Raw genomic sequence first — 20,130 nt, 5'->3', positions numbered from 1 at the left:
CATCCATTCAACATCCCGTAGCTTCAAATTGTTCCCGTTGGATCGTCTTTATTTATACACTGGAGCCGGGCGTCCCACAGAGGCCAAACTGTAATCGCTGACTAAATAAGGGCAACGTCCCCGTGAGGATGAGCGGGGGCCGAGTATGGGGCCCCTCCAGTAGAAACTCCATCCAAGATCTCAGACAAGCCCGGACCTCTGCCTCTGTCTCTTTCGGATAACCCAGCGCTCCACTCCGCGTGTTTTTCCCTCTGCAAAGAAATCGCAAAATCTGAACAAACATGGAGGCCATCAAGAAGAAGATGCAGATGCTGAAGCTGGACAAGGAGAATGCCATAGACCGGGCCGAACAAGCGGAGGTGGACAAGAAGGGAGCAGAGGACAAGTGCAAACAGGTGGGGCCCGGAGAGGGACAGGTTTATTCAAGGGGCAACACAGAAACTACTAAATACACTATAATGGAACAGTTAAACCCTAAAATCCACATTCTATTCAAAACTGTACTCGTTTACAATTCATGTTGTCGTTGACATTTTTATTTGTGCTTTGTTTGACTGGAAATTATACAATTCGGTTTCAGCATTTTAGGTGATATTTGGATGACTTTTGCCCATTCAAAATATATTCTTGTTTGTTTTTCATTTGTTAATTGGAATGGGTACGGTGTGCATCACTGTGAAAGCCATGATAAGACTTTAATTTGTATTCTGTTTTTAGTAAATGGGGAAATAATGTGTTAATAAGGCTTACATATAGTTTAATACGTTAATATTTTAAGTTTTCCCTTCCAATTTAACATCTGGTACTACTATGTTAAGGCTTTGGTTTCTGTGCCATTTATACATTTGTAGCACTAAAATACGTATACTTTGAGACTAGTCTGAGACAAAAAAGTGATTCCGATCAACAAAACAAGACTCAATAAAGTTTAAAAATCATTGCTTTTTAAACCTGTAGCTACCACTTGCACGGGCACTACAGCCCGCATGAAACATCTCTGGGAATGTTCTGTTGTCCTCTCAGTGCAGTTGCAATGCAAGAATAATATCTATTAATAGATGGCAACTATTAAATTGCAAGAGCCCACATAGCTTTTGTTCCCAGTGGATGGTAGGTTTTCGCATAGCTTTTACATCCACAATCACTTCGCTCTGGGATCATCATACACCAGCGGGTCTATTTCTGTGTCCCACTAAGACCCCCAGCTTCTTTGGATTGTTGGTCTGCACAAAGGGACAGCACAGAGGGTTCGGTTGCTGCCACAATGCCGGCAGTGGGATCAGAACTGTCAGGCTATTTGAGACGCTGAGGCCTTACATGGCTGGCCAGACAGTGGCGAGGACATTTGTTCAAGGGACATTTAAAAGATGTTGTCTGGCAGTATGTTTTTTAAAGCCGCCACCGACTGTATGTCGCAGTACTGTAAATTATATGTTTTATAGGATGAGGCATGAGTGTGAATTGCCCTTGGGGATGAATAAAGTTTTCTTAATCTGAATATACAAAATGATCACCAGTCACGCCATGAAAACGAGTAAAACATGCAGTCTGAGTGGAAATAAAAATTGCTTCGATGGTGTGTGTCATGGGGGAGATGTGTAAGTAAATGCCCATCGTGATGTTTGTAATTGTACACAAACGTCTTTTATATCTTAATAGAGTTTTGTCTTCCCTGTCTTTCTCTGCTTTCTTGCCATAGCTGGAGGAAGAGCTGCTGGGTTTACAGAAGAAGCTGAAGGGAGTGGAAGATGAGCTGGACAAATACTCCGAGTCGCTGAAAGATGCCCAGGAAAAGCTGGAGCAGGCGGAGAAAAAAGCTACAGATGTGAGTGAGGGGGTGACACCAGGGTTAACGTTAAGCCTCCCATTGTACCAAAGAGAAATAATTACAGTGGCATATTCATTCAACAGGTAAATAAACAAAGTTAGTACCATAAGGATCATAATGTGACACAATATCAAAGGAATAATGCAAATCAACATGAATCACTGAGGACAGGTCTGTAGAGACTGTAAACTAACACACACAATGCACTCCTCTGAGGCAAAGCCAGGAGCAGAGGAGACTCTTATTTTGGCCTAAAAAGGTTATAGGGACCATCCTCTTACTGAGATACCAAAGAAGGAAAGGAAGTGGCCGGGTCTTTGTTTACATCTACTTTTCCACTTGAGGATGTGTGTGGTGGTCTCTACAGTATCTAACTTAACATAAAATGAGTATTAATATGTGTCAAGTAGGACGGGAAAGTTTTGTCATCTTTATTAAGCCATTTACATCAAATTATTATGGTCACTCACTAAACAAATAGTAAACAATGTTGGGTTATAAGCTACTACATAACAGCCGACTGAAAAATATATGACAACAACAACAACATCTGATCATCACAAATTACACAAATATTGATATGTTGATATGTGGTGTCTTGCCAAAGGATCCAAATACACTGTGGGGGATGAACTGCCAACATTTGGGTCATGGGTGTAAATCCCTACTGCTTCACCACTAGTCCAGAAAGTGTGTGATAAAGAAAAGTACACACAGGCCCATTAGAACACTTTAGTGGTTAAAATTATTATTTTAATATGTAGCCTCTTTAACCAAATACAGTTACATTCATCAGGTTTGATAGAGTTTTCATTTGCTTTCATTTAAGCGTCCTATTTGACCAATAGTACGGATTTATTCCTCAGACACAAACTGAGGTCTAAACTGAGGGCACTAAGTTTCATATTTCTCATATTTTCTCCTCCTGTGTGTAAAGTAGACATCTGGAGTGTAAAAAAGTATTACAATAAAACTTTGGCATTTAATTTAAAATCAAAACGTAAGCTTTTTTTTTAAGTGTCCCTCCTCAACTTACCCATAAATACCTTTTCTGATCGTTTGAAGATAGCAATGAGCTTTTAGCTTTTTAATTTGGTCCATCAACCAATGTGGCAGTAGCATGAGGTTTGGAGAAGAGTTCACGTTTGGAGAGTACATATCATGTTGTTCATCATCTTTATTACTGTCCATGTTTATTAAAAGTTCTGTTTATTTTTATTTATTTAAAAAAAAAAACTAATCAGAAAAACACGTAACTCGTGAGAAATAGTAAAATGGGAAAATATAGATATCTCAACCTCGTATTTTATCACCACAAGCGTTTACTAAAAGTATGGAACTACAATAGAACCATTAATAAAAGCCCTTACACCTTTCATTTGAAACCGGAAATGAATTGGCCGGCCTTTGACCCCGTTGTCATAGTAACTCAGCGACACATCTCTCCACCTGATCGTGCAGCGACAAAGCCGCACAGAGCCAGAATAAAGCCGCGATAAAGCCGCTGTAGTAACGCCGGGCCTCACCTGCCTCATGGCGGCCTTCAAGTCCGTGGACTCGGTGCGGAGAAAAATCCTGTCACTTCAACAAGTGGCGTACGATGCGGAGGACCAGGCCGAGGGCATCCAGCGGGAGGCAGAGGAGGAGAGACAGGCCAGAGAAACGGTAACGCCAACAGAGGGCAAATGTGCGCGTGGAAATGACTTCTTCTAGATGATGTTGAATAGAAAAGTGTCGAAATCCACACCAAATAAGATAAACAACTATGTGTTTAATCCTTGTTTATGTGGAGAAGTGTCCCCAGCCCCAGGAGGACATTACATCGTGGGTTTTTTTGAGTTTTTTTTTTTTTTTTGAGTTTTCAGGGTTAAGGATCCTGGGAAAATAAATGAGAGATTATAAGGTTTGTAATGAGAACTGTGTTGACCTGTATTTACAAATGAAACACTCTGTGCTGTGTGCAGGCCGAGGCTGAGGTGGCTTCTTTAAACAGACGTATCCAGTTGGTAGAGGAGGAGCTGGACAGAGCTCAAGAGAGGCTGGCCACTGCTCTTCTGAAGCTTGAGGAGGCTGAAAAGGCAGCGGACGAGAGCGAAAGGTGCCCTCCCCATTGCCTCATCTCAACACGTGCATGAAAGTAGACGATGTACTCCAGTGAATTTCAGTCACCGCCTTGTAACGAGGCTAGGCTGCTCCACGTTATCTTTTTTGTAATGTTTTTCAATATTTTTTTGTGTTTCCTGCCTTTGTTTATTTGATAATGACTGTGCATATGAACAATTGTGTAAAATACAGTGTAAATATGCCAGATGCTAATGTCCATCAGTTGTAGACAGGTAACACAGAAGACAAATACAGAACATTACAAATGAGACAACCGATGGTAAATAGCACCTTTTACGCTCATATTTACGCTCTAATTCTGTCATATTTACACTCTAATTTCTACAGATGTCCCTATCAAATAAATTAAGAGCTACATTTCATTTTAACACCTGAATTTACAATGGCAGGTGATCTGTTTTTCTCAGCTTCCACGGCTGGTTTGTGTAGTTGGACATTATACTCACATACAGTTGTCTCGCAGGAAAGCACAAAAACTGCCCTGTCTTCTAAAACCAAACATGTCATATTTATTTATTTTTTACCCATCGTCACTGACTCATCTGTTTCAATCTCAAAGAGGGATGAAGGTCATAGAGAACAGAGCCACCAAAGACGAGGAGAAAATGGAAATCCAGGAGATGCAGCTGAAAGAGGCCAAACACATCGCTGAAGAAGCTGACCGCAAATATGAGGAGGTGGGACTTGTGTGTCTGTGGAGGTCTGTTTGGGATAATAAAGTGTGGTAAAATAGGCTGAACGGCACTTCCCCCATACATAAGAAGACTTTCATGTCCTGTCATCAACATTAGCTGAGGGTCTGAAGCTCTGTTAGCACACAGTCTGACCACAAAGAACTGACTTAACTTGAAACTACACGTGAGCGGATTTAAGTTACTCACAAGTCACTCTCATCTTTAGCTGGTAAATCAAACACGTATACAGGACCATGAACGCTCAGATTGATCACAGGCGTCCGAAAATGTGTTTATCTTGAGTTTTCAGACCATCTTGAACGTATCAGACTGTGTTTGTCGATGTGTGCATTGTGTCACCACGGTAACGGTATTAATGTCCTATGATAGGCATACTGTACAAGCTGCTCAGCCCCACTGTCGCCGCCGAGTATCATTAGATGATTGAACTATATTTTAAAATACATGTTGGTGCTTCGTTCTGTTCTCAGGTAGCACGCAAACTGGTGATCCTCGAGGGTGATCTAGAGCGTTCAGAAGAGCGCGCTGAAGTGGCTGAGGCGTAAGTCAACACCTGCAGTGAAACGTACACTGTCACCAGAGCCCACATGAAATATTAACCTTCTGAAATTAACATGTGCACGAAACACCTTCACTTTTGATTTTCACGTGGCTTTATGAATAATGACATGTTGTGGTTTATGTTTGTAAATGGATGGCCACGTTGTGTGTTTCTTACTTTACTAACCTCACTGTGAACGTTGTGAACTAATTGCTGCAGTCGTGTGATGGAGCTGGAGGACGAGCTTGGACTTATGGACCAGAATTTGAAGGCTATGATGTGTGGAGAGGAAGAGGTAGACATTCACAAACTCACTAAAACCATGTCTGACCTGCCACTTCTGCTTTCAACTCACTGCTCACTTTCAACACTGAACAAGGGCTGCACAATAAGTGGAAAAAATATTAATTTTGCAATATTGTTTTTATTAATTAATTAATTACATTGTATTTTATTGTATTGTTTTTGTTGTTTTTATTGTTTTTATTGTTTTTATTTTATTTATTTTATTTATTTTATTTATTTTATTTATTTTATTTATTTTATTTATTTTATTTATTTTATTTATTTTATTTATTTTATTTATTTTATTTATTTTATTTATTTTATTTATTTTATTTTATTTAAGTCTCGATTTACCCTTGCTGTGATCATGGTTTACTCTCTGTTAAGTTTGAATTAAAGCCTTTTTGCTTTAAATTTAACTGAACTTATAGTGCTAAAAGTATATTCAAACATCACAATAAAATAGTGATGGCAATTCGAAACGCAGTTATTGAATCTATTTCAGTTTTTGTTCATATTGTGCAGCACTGCATGATCAGACTCTTCCTCTTGGATTTACTAGTGTTAGTCATGTTTGAATAACACTGTTTTAGTCTTCATCTGCTGTCTTTCCTTCCTTTTCCCTCTTCCTAAAATACCAGTAAATCAGGTGATCTTGAAGAAGAGCTGAAAAACGTTACCAACAACTTGAAGTCACTTGAAGCCCAGGCTGAGAAGGTACAGCCTCCGTTAAAAAAGCGCAGCGTCAAAGAAACAAACCACGTGCACACCAAACAAAGACAAATGTGGTTCCAAACACTTTTTCCGGCGAACACACTGACAAACGTTCCTGCTACTGAAGGAAACAAATTAAGTTAATATTATTATTTATCTATAATTAAAAGAAACACTGATTATGAAACCAAGCAATGTTCTGTGACCTCAGAAACACACCAGACAGCTGCATTTCACTTCCTTTTCAAAACTACGGGTTCCACACCCCATGTTGAGAATCCCTGTTCTGTTGTGAAATATTGCAGACATTGCGTGTCAAAGATTGTGGTTTGCTAGTTCCATTTCCTTTGCATATGCACAATACAGCCATTATTACACAATGTTTTCCCGTTAACACATAGTCATATGCGTTTTGTCATTTTGTCTTTTAGTACTCACAAAAGGAGGACAAATATGAAGAGGAAATTAGAGTTCTCACTGAAAAACTTAAAGAAGTAAGCGTTGAACATCTTAATGCTTCCCTCGCTGTGTGACTCTGCCTCTTTTTTATGTATTAAGCTGCGATTTGTTTCCTCAGGCTGAAACTCGTGCTGAGTTTGCCGAGCGGTCCGTGGCCAAACTGGAGAAGACCATCGACGATCTAGAAGGTAACGCTCAGTTGCAAATAAGTCTGGAACTCCTCATAAATACATCCCATACCACTAAAGATTTATGTCAGTTATTTCGTGGCACAGAGACCATTGAAAACCTATAAATGTTCTTAAACATTCCTGCTTTCCATCCTTTATCCTGACGGTTCTTCTCTTGGTGTCTGCTTCTCTCTGATCTCTGTCTGTGTGTCCTGCAGATGAAGTTTATGCTCAGAAGCTGAAGGGCAAGGCTTTGAGTGAGGAGTTGGACTTGGCTCTGAATGATATGACTATGGTGTAACTTCCTCTGTCCTCCTCCGGCCACCCCCTGCCCCACTGCTGTCCTCCCGCACTCTTGCTTTGTCTCATTCCACACTTAGATTTGAACCTCCCACCTTTCTCTGAACTCTTCTGTTACTTTTGTTTTACTCAACGCGTGTTTCACCAGAAGGCTGAATCACACTTTCTGAAAACACCCTCCACTCTTCATGCTGCTTAATGTTTCCTCTTCCATCTGTAATAAATACTGTTAAGCCTTGTTTCTTTTCTGTCTCTTCCAGTTTGTACTTCTAAACTCTCATCATTGTGTTGTATGAATCATGAAGTTAACAGGTTTTAATAAGCCTTTAATGCAACATTGGAATGCTAAGACACAAAAAAGGTCCTTTCAATCAAGAGCACAGTAATGTGGAAGTTTGGGAACTGTTGATTCAGATACTTTGGGTATGTACACATAGCCGAGCTTTAAACTAAAGGTCTCATTCATATCGAGCGTAGAGTTACAGACACACAGATTAAATAGTCCGCTCACAGAACACTCCAGATTTTAGTTAGTTAGTTTGAAGTTGTTCGTTGTGTGGATGCTTTACAGCCAGGCTTTACAGGGCACATAAATTATGTCACTATCCAATTTTCCAGAAAAAGTGGCCCAGGCCAAAGAAGAAAACCTGGAAATGCACCAAGTATTGGACCAAACCCTCATGGAGCTTAACAACCTATAGATGTCAGATGTAAACCATACATCAAAAGAACAGTGTCTCCGACTGAGATCCCAGTGCTCACTTTAACTCTCGTGTCTAACTAAATCCTCCATCGTCTGTGGATCAATTTTCTTTTAAATAATTCAGGAAGACCAAATATTGTCCTCAGCATTGCAGTACTTGTCTGGGACATTTATGAATGTAAAAAATAAAAGCATTGACAAAAACATGTGTATTTATTCATATGAATTGTATAAAACTGTCCGGAAAAACAATATAAGAATGTACCAGCTATAATCCCTATAAGACTGACGTTTTATTTTAATATTTAGTATTAACTATAACATGCAGATTCAGATTATTTTACATTTTGTGCATCTCAAAACTGCCGTTGAAACCTGCAGAACTTGTGATCCCTTTTCAAAAGCAGCGGATTTCAACCTGAGCCTACATGACTCGGAGTCTGAATTTTTGAATAGTGGGTGGAGATAGGGGAAAGAGAGAGGACAAAACAGGATTACTTAAATTAATAAAGTGAAGTCAGTGAGCAGTAATTAAGTCCTGAATATGTGCACAGGTTTTGCAGTGTTGACTTTATAGATGAGGGAAGAGGTTGACTATTAGTTTGAGTTAAGTTCATGGTTATTTATTTAATTTACAGTGACTGACTGGCTCATTTTACCAACACACGTGCCATTCTTCCTTTTGTCATGTATAAATGGACCTAAAAAGCTTCAACAACAGTAACAGTACAGTAAACTGCATATTTAACTGACTAATTAAGAGCGACTAGTGACTCATTAAGGACAAAACTAGTGTGGACGAAGTAATATTTATGTTAATTACAGGGATTTCACTATATAAAATGTTAGTGTTATGATTATTGTGAGAAAAAAACATCACGATTTAACGATTATTCATGATTATTGAGACCAAACAACAGTGAAATCTTTATGTCCTGTGGTCTAACATGTTACTGTTCCTCAAGTTTATGACAGGCTTTATGAAATTGAACTTTCTGAAAGACAAAATAAAAAACTGAAAGAAAAAAAAAAAGCATTCTAAGTTGAAGAAAATTAAAAAAAAAAATCCTCAAAAATTGTCACGATGATTAGAACGTGTTTAAAAGCTCTTACAAACTGATTGAACTTCTTTATCCTGAAAGATCATGATATTGTTGATTTAGTTGGAATTCTTGGTCCCGCCCCCAGCCTCGTGTCGGTGTTTGGGCGCGTGCCAGAACGTGAGGGGCGGAGACATATGGGAAGTGAACGCACTATCCATAATAGACGTCGTACGTGCAGCATAAACAACATATTTTCTGACCAGCTCCGCGGTAGTTCGGTTTGGACAGAACAGCACGGTCAACGTTGGTTTAGATGTATTCGGCCCACGACTGTAATAGCTCAGAAAAGTGGCGTTGTACGTGAAAAGTTGAACAGAGGTCGCGAGCTGTGCCGGGAAGTGGGCGGGACTAGACTGAACAAACCCTCCGTGAACAGAAGCGCGCAAATGTCCCAAGTAAATGTCCGACATCGTGTCTGAGCCATTTAGTACTCACAAAAAATGTTAATGAACATTTTCTACGCAAGACTGTAGTGGTAAGTAACTGCAGAGTATTTTAATGTACGTGAGCAATATGGCGTCAGCTGCGACACGAGCGCGCGAGCTGGAAATGCTAGCGAACGCGACTCTTAATTGTATCGATACCTGTGTAGAAAGAGACACGAGCTTGTAATATGTGACGTTAACGTGTTTTTAACGTTTAGAAGAGACGATCGGCTAAGGATGACACGTGTTCTTTGTTTGTTCAGCAGTGTTTGGATCATGGTCGAGTCTGTGCCGCTGCTACGGGCTGTGCTGCTGCTGCTGGCGGCCTGTGTGGCCTCTGCCATCGCCTCTCCAGGTCAGTACATCCAACACCAACAGTCTGCTCAGTTTACTTTCAGAATTAACATCCTTGCTTAGAGTAGTTGAATATTGTTGTTTCTCTGAGACATTGAAAGCTAAAACACAAGGAGGAGACAGGTTCCTGTTGTTGCCTGGCAGAGGAAAGCACAGGAGTTCATGGATCTATAATATAAACATGATCTTGTACTTCCATGGAGAAGAGAGATGATGCTGACAACATGGTCTTTGTCCAAGGCCACTGTCCTTTGCCATCTTTTTTAGTAGTCCTCATTTAGATTACTTCAGTCTTTATTGTCCCCCTCCTCTGCCTTCACTGATGCTGGTGAAAGATAAGATAAACCTTTAATATCCACGCAAGGGGAAATTTTGTTGTTACAGCGCAGTAGAACAGGAGGAAAGGACAGATTATAGGAAGTTTCAAAAACACACTCTTAATAGAACTCTTATGAACAAATCAAAAAACTCTTATTAACAAAACTCCTCTCATATCTTAATAGGGAATGGAGGGGGGGAAATAAAATAGATAATAAAAATACAGAATAAAGATTAAAAAAATCAGATAATAATGATAATAGAATAAAATAAAGTAAAAATAACTAGCACAAGACTAGGTAATACTATTAGCAGGTAAAGAGGAGCAGGAGAAAGAGGAGCAGGAGATGTGGAGCAGGAGAGCCCAAGACCAGTCTCCACATCTTGAGGATCTTGAGATCCTCGTTGGAGGATTTTTACGTTGATGGGAGAAACTGGAGCACCAGGAGCCCACCCAGACACGGGGAGAAACATGCAAACTGCTCAGAAAGACCCGGTCCGGACCTTTTTTGCTGTCAGGCAAAAGTGCTAATCACCTTGCCACCTTTTGCCATTGAAGATTTCTTATAATGGTCCAGATGTATCACTGAAAACACAACACTGACTGGTTTCACTTGTGTTGAAGAAAATTAAGTAAAAAAAAAAAAACATCTGCATTCAATGCTATAGTCTCCTTAATTTATAGAATACATTGAAGCGTAGGGCTCTTCAAACCATTTCATCCCAGTTTGTTTAAGTGAACTTGTGAACAGAATTGTAATATCCTTTTCATTTTAATCACAAGTTTGCTTCTTTGACTACACGGAGTGTTGTGACCCCTAGTGGAACTGTTGTTATAATACCGCCTGCACACGTTTGTTTTTTATTAGTGTTAAACCAAGTTTAAACCATGTTTTTTGCCTAATGGTTATCTTTTTCCTAGGTTTTGTAAATTATTTAGTGACAGCTCCACAGAATCCGCTCCTGCAGATTGGGACAAACTTCACGGCGACATGTTTTATCACCAACACAAGTGATGTCACAGTAGACGACCTACGCTGGAAGCTGCTCGCTCAGAGAGAAATTCCTCCTGAGCAGTATACAAAGATCAATGAGTCTGCCCTTAATGTTACCATCCCAATCACTGACAAAACACCTCGGTGGCTTTTTTGCTCCAGCCAAAAACCTGCACATGGTAGATACAACAGTGGGGCGTATATGAGTGGCATATACTTAAAAAAAGGCTGTAAGTTTGGTTTTAACACGTTGCACGCATCTGTGTTGTATTTTTCTAACTTTCACTCATTATATTGCCAGATTTCCCAAGGAAGCCAGAGAACCTTTCTTGTAGAGCTGTTCAAGATAAAATGCACATCTCTCAGTTCATCCACTGTAAGTGGGAACCAAAACAACCGCTACCTGGGGATTTCTCGACGATGTACACAGTGAATGTTAATTTTGTAAAGTGAGTACATTACTAGAATTATTGTCATCTGTGCAATTGACCTTTCAGTTTCACTCTTGTATTTACTTATTTTCTAGCTCCTTCAAAAGCTTCAATAAGACAACATCTGAAAGCAGTGCAGATGTAGACACAGAGGTGTTTCCTAATTTCATTTTTCTGGATGTCTGGGTAGAAGCAGAGAATGAACTCGGAAAAATGGAGTCTGAGCATCTATTAGTGGAATCCAATTCATTTAGTAAGTAAAGCTTGGATTTTTTGCTGGGCCAGTTCCTATTCTACACAAAATCATCTATATCTTATCCAGACATATATTGATTTTTTTTTTTTCCGTAACAACAATGTGGAGGGTTCCACACATCTGGAGAAGTGTTTCCTCTTTATCTATATAACACTGATTTATAATGCGAACAGGAACAAATATTTTGTGTGTGTAAAATTCACATCAGATATCAGGGACTTAAATGGCTTTTTAAGAATACAACAGGACGATACAAAATAATCACACAGAAGCAACTGAGCTGCAAACTTGACTCAGGAAAGTTCCTGTGGTCAGGGAAGTTCTAAAGTTGGCTCTGAATGAGTTACTGTGAAGAAACTACGTCCTTAAGAATTACTATCCTGTTATTCATGTGTCTGCTGAACAATCTGTACATTTTTGCCTTCTGTATTGACCTTTTTTTTTTTTTTTTTTTTCAGTAAAGACAAACCCTCCATCAGATGTAAATATTATTTCAGAAGACAGTTTCCCAACGTCGTTGCTCATAAATTGGACGCGTCCTATCGATGAAACGCAATTAAGATTAATTTATGAAATTAGGTTTGCTCCAGAAAGTTCTTACAACTGGTCCTATGTAAGTTTATATATACATTTGTACATTTCTATTTCGTTGATATTATTGTATTTCTGTTTCTGTAATTTCTTTGTGATTTTAATGCATTTTTCCTGTTGTGTGAAGCACTTTGAATTGCCTTGTGTATGAAACGTGCTCTACAAATAAACTTGCCTTGCCTGTAGGTGCCTCGGGCAGACACGAGTATTGACATACAATCCTTCAGGCTCCAGAACCTTCGACCAGACACTGCTTATATTACTCAGTTGCGCTGCAAAAATGACAAAGACGGGTACTGGAGTGAGTGGAGTAACAACTCAACAAAAAGAACGCCTTCATCTAGTAAGGATCGCTTTGAGAGTTACTGCAGATAAGGTTTCATCATTCTAAATGTGTGGAGTTTTTACAGAACCGTCGAGTAAACCGGACGTCTGGCATATTACTCTAAGTGAGTTTGCAGATGGACGACAAGTACAGTTGCTCTGTAAGGTGAGTGACGTTATGTGATTGAAAATGAGGGATTGTTTCAACTAGTAAGTGCCATGTAAAGATAAATAAAACAGTTTAAATCACATAAGTGCATGCATGTTTCCGCATCTTTTTCAGGAGCCTGAGTTTGCCAATGGAAAGATTGTAGCGTATCAAATCAGTGTTCGAGACTTCAAGGAAAAACTTCCAAACCAAAATATTGTGTGGGAGAGGATTCCAAATGCAAACAGCAGCTCTGCGCTCATTACTGTTTTGAAGCAAATTCACCTCAACAATAGTACACCTGTCATTGTCAAAGTCACTGCTGTCAATTTGAAGGGCAAGTCTCCAGTGGCAACAATTGTGATCCCCGGAAAAGAAAATGGTTTGTTCCTACACACACACGCACAGGATTTCAGTTTCATGATTGATGTGCATGTTGTAACAAGCAACACAAATAGTTTAGCTCACTGTTGTAAAACCGCTCCGTGCATTTTACTGAGTAATGTGACAAAGCGTTGTGTCTTCTGTGTTTAAACGCAGTGGTGTCTCCGGTGCAGAGGTTAGAAGTATATCCTGATGCAGGGAAACTGCTTGTTGAATGGACGGCTCCAAACAATACAGCAGTCTCTGAGTATTTGGTGCAGTGGACCAGCGGTGATCAGGTGGACTGGCAGAGGGAAAAGAAGAACGTTAGGAAAACTTTCATCCGAGGTAAGCTTAATGATTGGTTTAATGCAATGGTATATTATATAAATGTTCATTATATATTTTGTACTACTTTAGGAAACCTTGAGAGGTTTGTTATGTACAATGTGTCTGTATATCCACTTTACTCGGGATGGATTGGGAACCCAGTACAAGTGGGAGCATATTTAGAGCAAGGAGGTAACTATTAAATCAATTCAATAGTTAATTAACTAAAGTCATCTTTAGTAGTATTGTTATAGTATTAAAGTCACCCTTTTTGTTGGGGTTTTAGCTCCACTGGACGGGCCCACTGTTAAACTAAAGGGAAAACCTGGATGTACAGAGGCCCATTTGATATGGGAGGAAATTCCTAAAGACAAGCAACGAGGCTTCATCTTAAACTACACTATCTTTTACTCTGTGGACACTGATGGGACCAAAACTGAAGGTATGGACCAGGGGATCGTTCATGTAATAGAAAGACTATTTTAACTGATCATTTGAACATTTTGAATTCTCATTTTGTAGCTATCACTGTCCCAAGTGACACTTTTTCATACACTCTAAAATCTCTGGTCCGCAACCAGCGATACGACACATGGATCAGTGTTTCAAACGTCATGGGTTCACATAGAGGCGTGAAGCACTCTTTTACCACGCTCAAGTACGGTAAGTGGCAAGACTTCCTCGAGCCTTGATGTTCAGCCTTTTCTACCTTACTTTTATCATTGAATATTTTCTGCATGTGTTTATCAGTTTCAGACTATTTCCTGTTTTCATTGATTTTAATTAGCAATGAAGATGCCCCTATTTTTGTGTTTTGTCTTCCTATGTTAAGATTAATAATGAAATTAGAAACCATGAATGGGCTAGAATATCTCAATGTTCTGATTGTAGCCATTGTCTCCCTCTGATTTATTTGAGATATTCACGTCTTGTTAAATGTCTGTCTTTAGCACCTGGTGAGATCGAGGGCATTGTAGTTGGCGTGAGCCTCTGCTTCCTGTTTTTTGTTGTTCTGACCATGCTGATCTGCGTCTGTAAAAGAGATGTGTAAGTGCAAACATTAAATTACTGAACTTATCGACCGTACGGTTACTTGATTTTGATCATGGTCCTTTTGTTATTGATAAGCCTCACTTTGACCATGTTATTGTTTCAGCATCAAAGACAGTTTCTGGCCTAAAATTCCAAATCCAGGAGCAAGCACTATTGGGACCTGGTCTCCTGATCATCACATTAAGGTACTACACATAGAAAATTAGTTTCAGTGTTACCGTTATACTTTATTAGACTTAAGTTATTTAATGCTCATCTATAGAAGCAAACTCAGAGAGTAAGTTATGATTGATCCTTGATTTGTCAACAGGCCGAAACGTCAAGTGAAAACTGTCTGTCTGGCGTCAGTGTACTTGATGTGGATGTTTGTGATGGGAAGTCTTTCTTTGAAGAGGACAAGGCCTGTCTCCCTCTGAAGAAGGACAAATATATGTCTGAGGAGCACAGCAGTGGTATTGGAGGTTCCTCCTGCATGTCTTCACCTCGACAGAGTGTGTCTGACAGCGATGAAGGAGGGGATATAGCTGACACTACTGCCAGCACGGTTCAGTACTCCTCAGTGGTGGCCTCTAGTGGCTACAAGGGACAGACACCAAGCCTACCTGCCCAGCAAGCTGTATTTTCCAGGTCTGAGTCAACGCAACCCCTTCTGGAGTCAGAGGAGAATCCAGACATGCTGTCATTAGAGGGCAGCAGACAGTCCCGGCGTTTCCCCCCTCTAAGTCATTGTGAGGAGAACTCGGACAGCCCCAACCAGCTGGAAATGGAGGCTAAGATGCTAGACTTCTGTCCTGTGGGAGAAGACTCAGAGGATGGGGTGTCTGCTGAGGGACAATCACATGAGTGGTTGACAGATGCACCCATCTCCAGCTACATGCCTCAGCTGGGGGGCTACAGACAACAGTAAAACTACAAACTCAAACCTGAACCACTGTAAAATTGTATGTGCCTTTTTTATGCTTTTATTGAATTGATGAAAGTGAGAGTCTTATTTTGCACATTGCAGCTTGTGGAGCTGAGCATGAAGTCCTCTGTAGCAACAGAAACTGACCACGACGCTTCTGTGTCCGTTGTTCTTTTGTTACCTGCACTTTGTTCTCTATGTATAGACAGTGTTACACTACACATCAATGTATTTGCCCTGTGCATCTTCACATGCTGAAACAATGCTAATATTGTGGAGAATCATTGCATGCACAGAATGTTTCCATTGACTTGTTAATGTTTGTTATTATGCCTTGTTTTTTTATCTGACAGACATGGAAATCTTAAAAGTGAGGTTATGTTTTCAGATTGTTGTCATTATTGACCAGATGTGTTCATATGCATTCTAAGATCACATCTGACCAAACCACAATGGACCTGGAATAATGTGCTTGTAGCCAAATAAAACATCAGCTACTGAAAATGTCCTCATTCATATTTATGGATAAAGGTCTATAAACGCTCCGCCCTTGTCTATATCAGTGTAATGCGTCAATTTATGCAGGGCCTTGGCTCATATTTCTTCAGCTAAATAAGTTCAACAGGCCAATAGTCGACATGCTGCTGACTATTCAGTGATAAATACATGGTTTATTTCTTCCCCAAGCGGAACATGTCGGCGCGATGTGGCGCGTGCGCGGCGTCTCGGGACGGGCGGGGGATGGGTTCAGCGGGTTCATGTAGTATTGGACGCCTCCTCCCATTTCAGGTTGGCTGCTTCTCTGACTCCTTCAGCAAAGGTTTTTAGGCAAAAAGGTGACGGAAGACACTTTGACGTTTGCAGCAGAGTAGTTAAATTGTGTAGTTTGACCTTTCTGTCAGGACAAAGAAACGAACAGCTGACGACTCCAAACTAGCTGCCATTTTCGGGTCATTTGAGGATAGGAGTTGTTTCCCGCAGCCAGCAGCAGTTGTTGCATGGATTAGCGCTCCTGTTTGGCTGTCATTGGCATGGGGGCATCGTTTTGCGCTGCACGGTTTACTGTGGGAATATAAATCATGATGGCTGATGGATGTTGCAGAAGCATGGAAAGAGTCAGGGGTAAGATTGCATCCGATCCGTCTTCTCAGAGAACATATCCGCAGCAGTTCGTCCAAACCGGCTCCGCACAGCAGCCTCAGCAGGGCAGTGACATCCAGGAGCTGGCCTCCAAACGCGTGGACATCCAGAAGAAGCGCTTCTATTTGGACGTGAAGCAGAGCGTACGCGGACGCTTCCTAAAGATCGCAGAGGTTTGGATTGGCAGAGGGCGCCAAGACAACATCAGGAAGAGTAAGCTCACTCTGTCCATGTCCATGGCCCCGGCTTTGCGCTACTGTCTGGGGGACTTCATAGACTACTATGCCAGGATCGGGCTGCGGGGGAGCCTGGCACCCCCCAACATCGAGGACACGCGCAGGAGACCGCAGGAGCCGCTGTCTCCTCCCGGCTCCGCCGCATCCGAGGACCACGCGCACCGGGTGCTCAAGAGCGAATTTATCGAACGGGACAACAGAAAGTACTTTTTGGATCTGAAGGAGAACCAGAGGGGCAGATTCCTTCGCATTCGACAAACTGTCAGTAAAGGATACGGCACCATGGGCTACTACGGCCAGGGCATAGAGCAGACCATCGTGCTGCCCGCGCAGGGGCTCATCGAGTTCAGAGACGCGCTGTCGCAGCTCATTGAGGACTACGGGGACGAGGACGGCGAGGACCGCGGCCAAGGAGCTGTACGGAACCACGAAGAGCAGCCCGACCTGCCCGAGGCCGCGGCCTTCCGAGTGGACAACAAGAGGTTTTATTTTGATGTCGGGTCCAACCGGTACGGAGTGTTTCTAAAGATCAGCGAGGTGCGGCAGCCGTACAGGAACACCATCACGGTGCCGCTCAAGGCATGGGCTCGCTTTGGAGAGAACTTCATCAAGTACGAAGAGGAAATGAGACGCATGTTCTCTTGTCACAAAGATAAGAGGACAGACGCGCGACAGGACAGTGAGGAGCAGGACGCCTGAGGTGCGTGTGTTGTGCGTGCAGACTGGCAGCACCGCGCACGTCCACGCAGCCTCCGCTTGGCTCGTCGTGTCCCCAAATGGCCCCAAATGCCCTCGTTCAACTCCGTCTCCCGCCGGCTCATCTGAGCTTCTCTATTGATAATGTCAACTTTGGTTTTTAGCCATTTTGGTCCACAATAACGACCAACCTCAAATTCTTCATCACCTAAATGATTATAAAAGCTTCAGTAAATAGAGAGTTTCATTTCATAGTTATGTTCCGTGGGTCTGTCAGAGCTGAATGCAGGTGCAGTGTGTCCTGTCCTGTCCAGTTTGCTGCCAGACTGTTGTGTACTTTGCACCGCACTCTGCTGCTGTGCTCCAATGGCCTCACATTCCTTTGACAGTTATTGACCTAAATAAATACCTTCTTAGAAAAGAATTGCCTACCAGATATAAATAGACGTAGACCTACAAGTGGATTAGAGCTTTAGGTACTAAACAAAAATCAGTGAAACATTTAGTGGTGTAGGCTTGATGTGGTCTCAGATGCTCCCACAAAGACTACTGAAGTAGATATAATGATGACGTATGACTGGGCAGACTGGGGTCAGACAGGACACCAGTACACTCTTAAGCCCCGCCTCTTTCATTTAAAGGTTTGCTTGTGCAATATAGTGAAATGACTATCATTCTTCTTAACGGAAGAACATATGTACATCCCGAGCTATTGTTTATAGTTTCAATTTGTATATTTTATTTGATTCCAAATAATTCAAGCCTCAACTAACAATACTTGAACTTAAATATTAGAATTTATTGAGATGATAAGCCTACGACAAAAAGTGACTGAAGTCACTCTAAAGTGACTAAAGATGAGGACTACTAAAGTATGTAGTTTGTTTATTGTCTTGCATGCTGCCACTTGAGCACAGATGAGAGATTATTTTTCATTGACATGTTGCAGAGTTTTGTTGTAGCTCTTCCTTAAATCCTAGAACCAGATGTTAATCCAAAAACATCTAGTATGAATAAGGCAGCTTAAAAGATATTGTGCATTTCTCAGACTTCACACATCACTCACTGGACCTCACCAACAGCTTTCTTATTTGCCCTTTGAAATTAATGCCTGAGCTGATGGGTACAAAATTGCATTTAGGCACTGACAAAGTGACCTTAATGAAGCCTTGAAAAATACTTGAAAGATTTTTTACTAAATATTTTGGGCTTCATAAATACACAGCTAAGAAAGAAAGGCTTCAGCAATAGGGTCAACTCTTAATTTGGACGCTCAATAGTTATGTATGTCTTGTTTGGTGCTATGATAATTTCAGCTGCTCACAACTTTGCGGTTGTTAAAACTGACAAACCTTTGTGCTTTAAACGTATCAGACGAGAGCTTGAGTAATTAAAGAGCTGTATGATGCTGATGAGTAGACAGTGCACAGATGACGGAGACAACAGCTCTGACACGTGGTCCTGCTTTGTCCATTTTTATTATTAACCAAAATCACCCTTTCAGACGGATCAGCTTATCGACTAGTCCTTGTGGAATGGCTTGTCAAGCAGTTATCTTGGCTTTGTTTCAGAGAGAGAGATGTAACTTTATTATCCCGGAAAAGACTTGGTCAATAGTGCAATGCAGTCGCAAACGATTTAGCATATTTATAATCTTACTGTAGTCATAGGTTCAAAGAAGCCCAGGAGACTTGCATTGACAGATGAAAATATGACATGTTGTTCCATTACAGGTATATGTTAATTAAAAGCACACAAAATGGTGTCTGTGAGTGTGTGTGTGAGCAATATAATGTTATTGGTAGAAGAACATTTTGCTGTCAAAGCATTTATGTCATTTTAACCGATGCCTTTAGTGCATGACAGCACAGGACTAGGTATGTATAGCTGTGCAGTTATGTGTGTGCTTTAGGATGTGCAAAGTATGATTTAAGCACAATTTATTTTAGCTGGGGGGAAGGTTCACTCACGTTACAAATATTGGGCAGAATTAATCATATATAGCCTCTGAGTATGAAGTTTTAAGATGTATGTATATGAAGTTAAAATATCACTTATTGTAAATAAAATTACAAAATTCTCCTGAAAAAAGGGTCACGCTATTAAAAAAAATTAACATCTATTTAATATAAGCACTTTAATTGCTCCGTGTAAGCTAGACTTGATCTGTTGAGGGACCATGTCAGTTTAAGCCTTTGGCCTAATGTGACAATCATTGCTCTAATATACACATTACATTCATGTCAATTTCAGACTATAATATATCTTCACGTTGAACCCGTTGCTTTGTTGAGTGCACTTCATTCTCAAAGCTCTGTTTTAAGATGTTATTACAATGTTATTGCGATGTTATTACGGTAGTATAGCAGAAGACAAATTGAATCGTAATAGTATCCAGATGAAAGTCATTACAGTGACAGTGATGAGCCGTTTGTTTACTGGGGTGTTAACATACAAAGCAAGCTCGGTGAACTGGCTATGTCAGGCCAATTGTCTGTGCTGTTACCTTGGCAACTGCACACATTTCATTTTTAAAGCTGCGAGGTGAAGTGAGGACACAGGATAGACATCAACTCCAGAAACCATTCAAAGGAGATTCAACATACTTTATTCAGCGTTGTACTTATTTTGTTGCAGTAATATC

At 40.7% G+C, this 20,130-nt stretch overlaps 3 protein-coding genes across 9 annotated transcripts; all 3 read left to right on the top strand.

Moving 5' to 3' along the window:
- The first annotated feature begins 97 nt into the window (after nucleotides 1–97).
- tpm2 (tropomyosin 2 (beta)) lies at nucleotides 98–8,023 on the top strand. Of its 6 annotated transcripts, none has more exons than XM_072454014.1 (9): nucleotides 98–395; nucleotides 1,700–1,825; nucleotides 3,793–3,926; nucleotides 4,512–4,629; nucleotides 5,118–5,188; nucleotides 6,115–6,190; nucleotides 6,619–6,681; nucleotides 6,765–6,834; nucleotides 7,735–8,023. In XM_072454014.1, exons 1-9 carry the CDS (start codon nucleotides 282–284, stop codon nucleotides 7,815–7,817), a joined length of 855 nt encoding a protein of 284 aa, XP_072310115.1. In that variant the 5' UTR covers nucleotides 98–281; the 3' UTR covers nucleotides 7,818–8,023. The 6 variants fall into 6 exon arrangements, with proteins under 6 accessions (XP_072310115.1, XP_072310113.1, XP_072310118.1 ...); XM_072454012.1 differs by lacking the exon at nucleotides 7,735–8,023 and adding an exon at nucleotides 7,035–7,354; XM_072454017.1 differs by lacking the exons at nucleotides 98–395; nucleotides 1,700–1,825; nucleotides 6,115–6,190 and adding exons at nucleotides 3,302–3,493; nucleotides 5,408–5,483.
- A 1,152-nt stretch (nucleotides 8,024–9,175) lies between these two features.
- il6st (interleukin 6 cytokine family signal transduce) lies at nucleotides 9,176–15,482 on the top strand. 2 transcript variants are annotated; one of them, XM_072454010.1, is made up of 16 exons: nucleotides 9,176–9,397; nucleotides 9,611–9,702; nucleotides 10,942–11,244; nucleotides 11,316–11,463; nucleotides 11,541–11,698; nucleotides 12,160–12,314; nucleotides 12,479–12,635; nucleotides 12,703–12,782; nucleotides 12,900–13,146; nucleotides 13,305–13,475; nucleotides 13,548–13,649; nucleotides 13,744–13,899; nucleotides 13,980–14,120; nucleotides 14,408–14,504; nucleotides 14,614–14,695; nucleotides 14,821–15,482. In XM_072454010.1, the coding sequence occupies exons 2-16, from the start codon at nucleotides 9,624–9,626 to the stop codon at nucleotides 15,415–15,417; spliced, it is 2,673 nt and encodes an 890-aa protein (XP_072310111.1). In that variant the 5' UTR covers nucleotides 9,176–9,397; nucleotides 9,611–9,623; the 3' UTR covers nucleotides 15,418–15,482. The 2 variants fall into 2 exon arrangements, with proteins under 2 accessions (XP_072310111.1, XP_072310112.1); XM_072454011.1 differs by having other exon boundaries at nucleotides 9,194–9,397; nucleotides 9,614–9,702.
- A 679-nt stretch (nucleotides 15,483–16,161) lies between these two features.
- Nucleotides 16,162–17,492, top strand: purg (purine-rich element binding protein G). The gene has a single exon (XM_072454732.1). The coding sequence runs from the start codon at nucleotides 16,494–16,496 to the stop codon at nucleotides 17,487–17,489; it is 996 nt and encodes a 331-aa protein (XP_072310833.1). The 5' UTR covers nucleotides 16,162–16,493; the 3' UTR covers nucleotides 17,490–17,492.
- The last annotated feature ends 2,638 nt before the right edge of the window (nucleotides 17,493–20,130 follow it).

The sequence above is a fragment of the Eucyclogobius newberryi genome, unplaced genomic scaffold, assembly GCF_026437365.1.
Source record: "Eucyclogobius newberryi isolate DKJ021-1_F unplaced genomic scaffold, fEucNew1.0.hap1 SCAF_2, whole genome shotgun sequence".
NCBI lineage: Eukaryota > Metazoa > Chordata > Actinopteri > Gobiiformes > Gobiidae > Eucyclogobius > Eucyclogobius newberryi.
Note: the sequence above shows the minus strand (reverse complement) of the source record. Positions and strands in the feature narration are given on the sequence as shown.

What these genes read in the sequence shown, in the direction of transcription:
- il6st (XM_072454010.1), top strand. Translation starts at nt 9,624, where the DNA reads ATGGTCGAGTCTGTGCCGCTGCTACGGGCTGTGCTGCTGCTGCTGGCG. An exon ending in GTTCTTACAACTGGTCCTAT is followed by an intron (nt 12,315 to 12,478) that starts GTAAGTTTATAT and finishes CCTTGCCTGTAG; the next exon opens with GTGCCTCGGGCAGACACGAG. An exon ending in AAAAAGAACGCCTTCATCTA is followed by an intron (nt 12,636 to 12,702) that starts GTAAGGATCGCT and finishes GAGTTTTTACAG; the next exon opens with AACCGTCGAGTAAACCGGAC.
- purg (XM_072454732.1), top strand. Translation starts at nt 16,494, where the DNA reads ATGATGGCTGATGGATGTTGCAGAAGCATGGAAAGAGTCAGGGGTAAG.
- tpm2 (XM_072454014.1), top strand. Translation starts at nt 282, where the DNA reads ATGGAGGCCATCAAGAAGAAGATGCAGATGCTGAAGCTGGACAAGGAG. An exon ending in TCACTGAAAAACTTAAAGAA is followed by an intron (nt 6,682 to 6,764) that starts GTAAGCGTTGAA and finishes TTGTTTCCTCAG; the next exon opens with GCTGAAACTCGTGCTGAGTT. An exon ending in GACCATCGACGATCTAGAAG is followed by an intron (nt 6,835 to 7,734) that starts GTAACGCTCAGT and finishes CCAATTTTCCAG; the next exon opens with AAAAAGTGGCCCAGGCCAAA.